We start from the raw sequence: 9260 nt of genomic DNA, 5'->3' as shown, positions 1-9260 counted from the left end.
ACCCTAAAATTGAAAAGCATTTCAAATGAACTCTGAAAAGGTTGAAAGTTGGCATGGTATCATCATTTCATCCACATAGCATGTGCAAGAAAGTTGAGAGGGTCCCGGCAAAAGGTGGATGCACTTCGTGTACAAAACGGACAATCTCTTTCAAAGTATCAGGATTTCATACGGAAACTCGTATGTTACAAAGGGATTTCATTTTTTAAAACTTATTTGAACTCCTGACTTTTTGTGTGTTCAAAATGCACCATTCAAAGCCGCATCATCATTTTTCAATCCTTTTTGACTTCATTTGTTATTTTTCATGCATTTACTAATTATTTTGAGCTATAAGACCCTAAAATTGAAAAGCATTTCAAATGAACTCTGAAAAGGTTGAAAGTTGGCATGGTATCATCATTTCACCCACATAGCATGTGCTAAAAAGTTGAGAGGGTCCCGGCAAAAGGTGGATGCACTTCGTGAACAAAATGGACAGTCTCTTTCGAAGTATCAGGGTTTCGAACGAAAACTCATCTGTTACAAAGGGATTTCATTTTCTTGAACTTATTTGAACTTCAGACTTTTTGTGTGTTCAAAATGAACCATTCAAAGCAGAGACTGATTTTGAATGGTGCATATTCAACACACAAAAAGTCTGTAAAGATCGCCAACCCCAACATAAAAAAATGAGCATAGATGCACCTATAGAGAGAATTCAACCTAAATTCATAATAAATTTCTATGAATTTCAGAGAAATTCACTCTGAATTTAGGTCAAATTCCCTGTATAAGGGCATCTATTTTCATTTTGAGAGGAGCTCAACAAGGCAGAGAGGGACGGGCTTATAAACCGGTGTGAGCGCCCTTCGGTTGGTGAGGTGGGACTAAAATTTGACCGCAACGAGGACCAACCCTTTAGTCCCGGTTTGTGGCACAAACCAGGACTGATGGTCATGGGCCAGGGGCGAGTTGCATTGGTCCCGGTTCATGTGTGGAACCGGGACCAAAAGGTCCAGACGAACCGGGACCAGTGGCCCAGCCCCCTGGGCTCACGAACCAGGACTAATGCACCCCATGGTCCCGGTTCGTGCAGAACCGGGACTAATGGGCTGGCCAGGCCCGAACGAAAGCCTTGTTTTCTACTAGTGGCACACACAAATACAAAAATCCCTTGTCCCTAGCGAAACTAATGAGGTTGTCAATCTCACTAACTTTGCTAGTTATAGGGACTAAAGGCATGAGTGTATGGAAGATTTGATTGCAGCAACAAAGTAAATGTAAGGAATTGTAAAAGAGTGTTCGATCGAGGTTAAAAGAAATAGGAAGAAGAATGAATCAGTGTCCATAGGTTCACTAGTGGTTTCTATCCAAAAGATAGCATGGTGAGGTGAACAAATTACAGTTGCGTATCGATTAAATTGTTGTTTTTATAACTATAATAACTATCTATTTTTCATAATAAACATATGCATCACGTCCCAATATCCGTATACCACTATCCAACTTCATCTATAGCTATTACTCCACCCAAGACCGCTATCCAACATGCATCTAAAAGTATTAAGTAAACAATAGAGTATTTCATTAAGTATGATAACATGTAGTCAATGATATATTGTCTCCACCATGCGTTCAAAAAATAACTACAAAATCATATTTTAATACCGAGTGGAAACAACACAATACAAACATTTTCTGCTTACTGCCACTACGGTAGATTACTTGCAAGGTTGAACCCAACTATCATACAGAACTCTCTCATGGAGATCACTCATCAAACTTGGACAAAGAAAGATAAATAGACCGAAGAGCATATATGAATAACAATTATGCAGCAAAGAAATCAAATAGATCTAAAAAAATATTCATGGATAAATCTGATCATAAAGTGAAAATTCATCACAACACAACAAACATACCAACAGATTACATGAGAAGCATCACAATCATGTAGGGTAGCTCATCTGATCTTTGTATTGAGAAACATGGGAGAGAAAACCAACTAGCGACTGCTATGGACCCGTAGTCCAAAGGAAATTACTCACCAGCGATCATGGTGACCTTCAAGTTGATGGAGATGGCCACCGTGATGATTTTCTTCTTTGGCAGAGTACCAAAAAGGCCTCCAAATTGGATCACCGTGGAACAAAGAGGTGCAATGGTAGGAATTGAATAACTCCTCGATATTTAGGGTTTTCGGTGCAAACAAAAAATGTAGACGTCGAAAGGTGGTGGAGAGGTGGACCAGGGGCTCCATGCGGCCCCACCATGCGCCCATGGCCGTGTGGTGGGGCACCTGGAGGATGTGGGTTGTGGGCCACCCCTAGCCAGCTCTTGTGCCCTCCGGAAGCTTCCCGATGACAAAGATTTTCTGGAACATTTTTTGTATTTTTAGAACTCCATAAAAATGATTTTCCTGGAAATCTAAAAACATGTAGAAAACAACAACCGACCCTAGGCACTAAGTTAATAGGTTTGTCTAAAAAAATAATAAAAATTGATGCCAAAATGATATAAACATTACATGAAACAATCAAAAATTATAAAGACGCTTGAGACGAATTACTACGCAACTAACCTTTTATCCTTAGTGGCAAGAACAGAATACAATCATTTCACACCTTCTATCACTGTCGTAGATCACTTGCAAGATTGGACCCAAGTAACATACACAACTCCCTCTTGGAGATCATTCATCTTAACATGGCCAGTGCAAGACTAATAGATCACAAATCATATATGTCTATAAATTATGCAACAAAGAACTCATATTAATCCAAGAATAAACCATATAAATTTGACCATAAGGTGACAGTTCATCGCACTGCAATAAACAATCCCTAAAGGTTACATCTGATGGATCACAGTCATGTAGGGAAGCTCATGTAGGGAGAGATTGTCATCTAGCTACTGTTATGGACCATAGTCCAAAAAAACTAGACGAGCAATCATGGTGGCAATAAGGTTGATTTAGATGGCCACTGTGATGGTCTTCCCTTCCTGCTGAGTACCGAAAAAGGACTCCAGATTAGATCGAGGCAGAACAGAGGAGCGACGGTGGAAAACATTTGATTTGCCAGGTTAAAAATCTGACATCAGATTTTTAACATTACCATTGAAAATGCATCGTATTTAAAAGATATTCTCCACTATGTATTTAGAAATTGCTCAACATCTATTTAAAAATTGTTCAACATGTATTTCAGAATGTCCATCATGTATTTAAAAATTCCATCATATATTTAAAAAATTCACCATGCATTTAAAATATTTGCATGTATTTACAAAATGCTCGATATGTATTCGGAAAAGTTCACACATTTACAAAATATTCATAAAAATGTAAAAAAAAATATAGGTGCAATGTTTAAAATATGTCTGTAGCATAGAAAAAATGATCATCCACTAAAATTGGGAGATTTAAAAAGTCCTGAATTTGGAAAAGAAAAAAGTAGAAAAAGAACGAAAAAGAAAAGGTGAACAAATGAGAAAAGGGGAAAGAAAATGAATAAAAGAGATCATTTTTTAAAATGAACAGAAAAACATAAAACTGACACAGAACCACAAACAAGAAATAATAGAGAAAAAACAATCCAGAACGTTTTCTAAACCGCCGCAACTTGAGCTAATAGGGCCGGTCCAAATAAGACGTTAGTCCATGGGGCCAAGCTGCTGCATACTCTCCCTCGTATACAAACTTGCTGCAGCACTCCCGATCGACGTGTAACTCGTAACCTAAATCCGTGTTGGTCTCCCGCACGCCTCTTGCCCGCCTCCTTCTTCGTGTTTATTAAGGCACCCCACCTCGCAGCTAGCTCCTCCGATTTGTCCTCACAAAGACCGCTCTAATTTCCCAATCTCTTTCAAGAACGCCATTGGCCATGGCCGCCGCCCCCTTCCCGAGCTGGGTGATGATGGAGTACTTCGTCTTCCGCAGGGACGACGACGAGTCTTTCCCGGACGACAGCAAGGCGCCCATCAGGGCGACCGGCGCCACCTCATGGAACGCCCCCCTCCGCCTCGCCTTCTGCCTTGCCGAGCCGCCGCTCGTCTCACGCCTGTACGCGCAGTTTCCGGGCTTCCCAGATCCCAAGGAACAGAGGCCCTTAGCCATCCAGACGGCCCATTGTCATCTATTCCTGTTTCGCGTCGGTACCTGCACGCCGGCACTAGGCGGGGTGGTGCTGCAGGACTTCTTCGTCTACAACGCCAACGACCCTTCCTCGCTCATAGCGCTCCCAGCTTGCACCGAGCCGTACCCGGATTATTCCCGCTCCGGTTGCCGCCTGCCTCGTCGACCTCCTGGCCAGAAGGAGGAGCGGCGGCTGCTGACCGTCGGGTCCATGGGCCTCTTGTTTTTAAAAAAAAAAGAGGATGACCCCGGCCTCTGCATCTGGAAGATGCATACGGCCACTTTATTGATTATTCTCGAGGACCTTACAAAGTGTTACAACAATATGCCTGAATCCACCATCTAGGCAACATATGCCGCTACTCCTATCCATATGATGAAGGGGTGCTAGCTGGGCCACTACCCAGACCACTCACCTAAACCTAACATCAAAAGCCGGAATCCCCAGCCTAGCCACATACCGGGTCTGGGGCATAAACCGGTCTGACGCACTCACAGGTGTCATCTCTGCCATCTTCCACTGGTCCATCTCCAAATAGATTGAAGTGCCAACCTTGGCAGGCTCCTGCGCCATCAACGCCACCAAGACGCCAAATGACGACCACCACCTACGCTAGAACATCGCCAAGCAGATGGAGCGCTATCACAAGATGAAAATCAGCGGTAAAATAGATAAAACGCCGCACACATGGCCGCCGCCAAACACCTCACACGCACCACAAAGCGCCCACCGTGCTTCCGGGAACCCCAGGCGACGCCTTCAAGAAGGAGCGCGACGAAGGTACGACGCCGTCGCCCGCAAGGGGAACTAGAGCTTTCGCCCAAATAAAGAGCACAGTGAGAAACGGGATAGGATCTCGACAAGGCCTCCAAGAAGGGAACCGACGCCCACAAAGGCGCTGCCATTGTCGTGGCCTCCGCCGACGGCCAAGGGTTTCCCCCGATCCCGCTCCCGTCCCATCCATCCGGCCACAGACCTGGCCAGGGGAGCGCACACAGCCGGAGAAGCCGTTGGACTTCATCGAAGCAGGCACGCCGGGTGACGGGGCACCCCGACCCACCGTAGTAGACGTCCACCGAGACCTCGCCGCCCGCACAGCCGAAGTCGCGGACCACCAGCTCCCACGGCCATCGCCCGTCGAGAAGCCACGCCGTCCACACCGCCCGAGGCCGCCGCCCCGACATCCACCCACCGCGCACATCCCGTCAAAACACAGAAAACGACCCACACCGCCGCCACCAAGGAGACCACACCGCGAGCACCCAAGCCGGGCGACGAGGCAGGGCCGCGCCGGCCAGATCCGGGCGGATCCGGCGATCCCCGGCCCACCAGCCGCCAGAGAGGAGCCGGCCCCGATCCAGGGCCGAGCCGGCCTGATCTGGCAGTCGGACCTTCCCAGGAGACCCCCACACCGGATCTGGAGAGGGGCTAACGACAGCTCCGGCGACCGACGGCCGCCATAGAGGGCCTGCGTCGGCGGCCACCAGGAGCTGGGGAGGCGGGCGGCGGCGTCTGATGCAGGGTGGGGGCGCCTCCAACGTCGAGGCGGGTGCGCGGGGAAACCCCGCCGCCGCCGGCAGCCCCGCCGCCTACCGCCGCGCGGGCGGCTGCCGGCGGCGGCGGGGGAGGAGGAGGGGAGGCGGGGGGAAACCGGCGGGCGGCTAGGGTTTCGCTTGTGCCGAGGCGAAGGCGAAGAGTTTGCGGTGGCGGAGCTCGGCGTTTACCCTACCCGCCATAATAAGGTCTATGCCGACATCTGCATGCTGTACTCAAGAAGTACATCAGCTAGCCTCGGACCTGCCGACAAATGGAACTCCATGCGTGTGCCAATCCTCGATGATGTCTCGCAGCTCTGTTATTGGCAGACCGACACCGTTATTCCCTTCAAACACTTCCTATGCTGGATCGACTACTACCGAGGCATCCTCATTTGTGATGTGTTTGCAGAGGCCAGTCCCGCCGTCTCCTTTCTCCGGTTTCCCCTCAGCAAGTTCCCTTCTACTCACAATCGCAGTAGGGAATCCAGCTGGGTGTATCGTGGTGCTTCAGTTGTCGATGCAGGCCGTGCACTCAAATTTGTTAATCTCGCCCGCAATGATGGCGTTGGCTACGGACCACTTAAACCCGGTGCTGGCTTCACTATCACCTGCCACACCCTCATGACCCTCACGCCGGGCCAAATGGTGTGGAACGAGGACTACAAGATCAGCTCGGATGAGCTCTGGTCGCTCAACTCTTCTGAGTGTCTCCCTCGTGACATCCTCATGTTCCCTCAAGTGAACATCGACAACCCACACAAAGTGCACTTCCTTATGAGCGATTTTGAATGGGCGCTCAAGAAGATGTGGGTGGTCGTCATTAACATGAAAACCAAGACCGTGGATTCATTCTCTAAATATATCAATGGAAAGGAGGGCCTTGAAACTGACGACGGTGACTTAACCAAAAAAAGGTCCGAAGCACCCATGTCCTTTCTCCCCTGCGAGTTCTCCAAGTTCCTCCAATCCTTGAGTTGATCATCTGTTAAAAAATACAGTTTGTATATAGAACTACCCCTTATGGATATGAATGTGTTAAGTGAATTTAAGCCTGTGTGGCTCATGTTTGTGTAATGGCCGGCCGGAACTGGGGAAGAGGGGATCGATTTCATTCGCAGGCGTTCTTTGCGAATTGCGAAAGCAGAAAGAAATTTGTTAAGAGTGCGTGCGTGAGAATCGTTTTTTTCCTTCCAACCGACCGACCAGCAGTTTAGCACGTACGTACGGTACCGGCGGGGAGGAGATGGAGAAGCTGGCATACATACATGCGACGGAAGTTTCGCGCGAACGTAGCAGCAGACCACAAGTCCTACTCACCAATCCAGCTTAGTAGTGAAGTAACCGATCAGCTGGTCAAACGTTGAAGTGGAAAATACAGGAATTTTCCTACTCATGGTCGTGGGATACTCCACCACACCAACTTAATTATATACACACAGCTAGCTATCTCCTCTTCAACACCAACACATAGCACAACTAGATTACTACTAGAGTTCAGTTCAGACCTTGGATCACACGCGCGCACACAAGCTAGTAGTAGAGTACTACAAGATGGCCGGAGGCGGAGAAGAAGAGGCGAAGCTGCTGGGCACGTGGGCGAGCCCGTTCGTCCTGCGAGCGCAGCTTGCGCTCAGCTTCAAGGGCGTGAGCTTCGAGAACGTCAACGAGGACCTCTGCAACAAGAGCGACCTCCTCCTGCGCTCCAACCCCGTGCACAAGGCGGTGCCCGTGCTCATCCACAACGGCAGGCCCGTCTGCGAGTCGCTGGTCATCCTGCAGTACGTCGACGAGACCTTTGGCGGGCCGCCCCTCCTCCCCGCCGACCCCTACGAACGCGCCATCGCCCGCTTCTGGGCAGCTTTCATCATGGACAAGGTGCTTAATTACCGGATACACGATGCACTACTGTGTAATTACGTTATGGATGATGAAATTCAGTCGAGTCGGAGATGTTAACATATGTATGTTGGCGTCGTACGTGCAGCTGGTGGCGCCATGGCAAAAGGTGTTCACGACTAAGACCGAGGAGGAGAAGGCCGAGTGGATGGAGCAGACGCTGGCGGCGGTGGATGTCCTGGAGGGGGGCCTGAAGGAGTGCTCCAAGGGTGGGAGCTTCTTCGGCGGCGACAACGTCGGGTACGTTGACGTCGTGCTGGGTGGGGCCGTGCCGTGGATCTATGGGACGGAGGCGCTCTGCGGTACGAGGCTCTTCGATACCAGTAGGGTCCCGCTCCTGGCAGCGTGGTTGGAGCGCTTCGGCGCGCTGGACGTGGCCAAGGCTGTCATGGCGGACGTCCCGACGAGGCTGGTCGAGCTCGCCAAGATGAAGCGGGCGGAGGCCGCGGCCGGAGCAGCAGCATCATTGCCATTTGATTGTTAATAACACCCGAAGGAAGATAAATAATTGGATGATTGTTTGTTGTAAAATAAATAATATGATATATTTGTACTGTAATTCACTCTTTATTTTGGTAATTTCTTTGACTCTATCCTATTTCAGTCAATATAGGACTATTTTTGTTTAGGTTTTTTTGAAATGACAGAATTTCTACTTTCATGAAGAAGAAAGGAGTTGATCGTGTCAAAGTAATTAACGTAGGCAATAATAGAACCCAGCTGTAGTCAGGCCCTCCACTATGTAGGCCAAAAGCGGTGTCAAATTCATCTTTTGTTCATTTGGCACCGATGTTCTCCATTACCCAGCCGATGCCACCATTAAAAACTGCCCAGCCGATGCCAAATGCAAAATATAATAAACAATTAGCTCATGGCCCACTACAGGGAGCAAACCAAGCTGAAGAAACTCATGTGAATAGGACATCTGACTCCCACTTTTTAACAAGCTACGAACACAACGTTGTGAGACCGGTGCTAAATTAAATCCTCAGGGCATCACTGCCCAGCCGGTTATACTTTAAGGCCTCTTTTGGTTTGTAGGAATTTTATAGGAATCACATAGGATATGATTTGTATAAAAAAATTCTTTTAGAGCTCTTTGGATAGGAGTAGAATCATATTCCTATGAAGAATTCTTCTCACCCTTCATATTTCATTGAAAAATAAATATTAACCTAGAGTCGGTGGAAAAAATTCTATGATGTGAATCATAAGACATCTTCTATTTTTATTCATATGATTTTAAATATATGTCATCTCATTTCCTATAACTTTTCTATTGATATTACTTTTCTATCCTACCACCCACCCAAAGAAGAAGGGCTAAGAGCATCTCCATCCGCGCCCCCAACAGCACCCCCCAGGCGACTTTTTTGGCGCCGGCGCCGAAAAACGCCCTAGTCGCGCCCCCAGGACTCCGAAATCCGCCGGCTCGGCCCGTTTTTGGGCCCGGCGATCGCAGGCCAAACCCGCCGCACTGGGGGCGCTCGGGGGCTCCGGCTCAAGGGAAAAGCACGTCTGGCCCACACCGTCAGGCGAAAAGTCAAGTCTTTCTTCCAGATTTGCCTCCCACCCCGCGCGCGCTCGGCCGCCAACCGGCTGATCCCGGCGCCGCCCGCCGCCCGCCACCACTAGATAGCCTATCCCCGCCGGAAAAAGAGCAGAGGTTTCACCGAGGCAGCCTCTCCACCACCGGCTGGGCGATTTT

General features: G+C 48.7%; 1 protein-coding gene across 1 annotated transcript; it reads left to right on the top strand.

Annotated features, from left to right (window-relative positions):
- Window positions 1-6998: 6998 nt before the first annotated feature.
- Window positions 6999-8226, top strand: LOC109766263 (probable glutathione S-transferase GSTU6). Its single transcript, XM_020325032.4, has 2 exons — window positions 6999-7531; window positions 7641-8226. Exons 1-2 carry the CDS (start codon window positions 7208-7210, stop codon window positions 8034-8036), a joined length of 720 nt encoding a protein of 239 aa, XP_020180621.1. The 5' UTR covers window positions 6999-7207; the 3' UTR covers window positions 8037-8226.
- Window positions 8227-9260: the final 1034 nt, after the last annotated feature.

The sequence above is a fragment of the Aegilops tauschii genome, chromosome 7 (genome assembly GCF_002575655.3).
Source record: "Aegilops tauschii subsp. strangulata cultivar AL8/78 chromosome 7, Aet v6.0, whole genome shotgun sequence".
NCBI lineage: Eukaryota > Viridiplantae > Streptophyta > Magnoliopsida > Poales > Poaceae > Aegilops > Aegilops tauschii.
This window is presented reverse-complemented; position numbering and strand designations above follow the sequence as displayed.

Bases quoted from the DNA above. Each gene is read 5' to 3' on its own strand.
- LOC109766263 (XM_020325032.4), top strand. From the start codon at position 7,208: ATGGCCGGAGGCGGAGAAGAAGAGGCGAAGCTGCTGGGCACGTGGGCG. The intron at 7,532-7,640 runs GTGCTTAATTAC...TCGTACGTGCAG, and splicing joins CAGCTTTCATCATGGACAAG to CTGGTGGCGCCATGGCAAAA.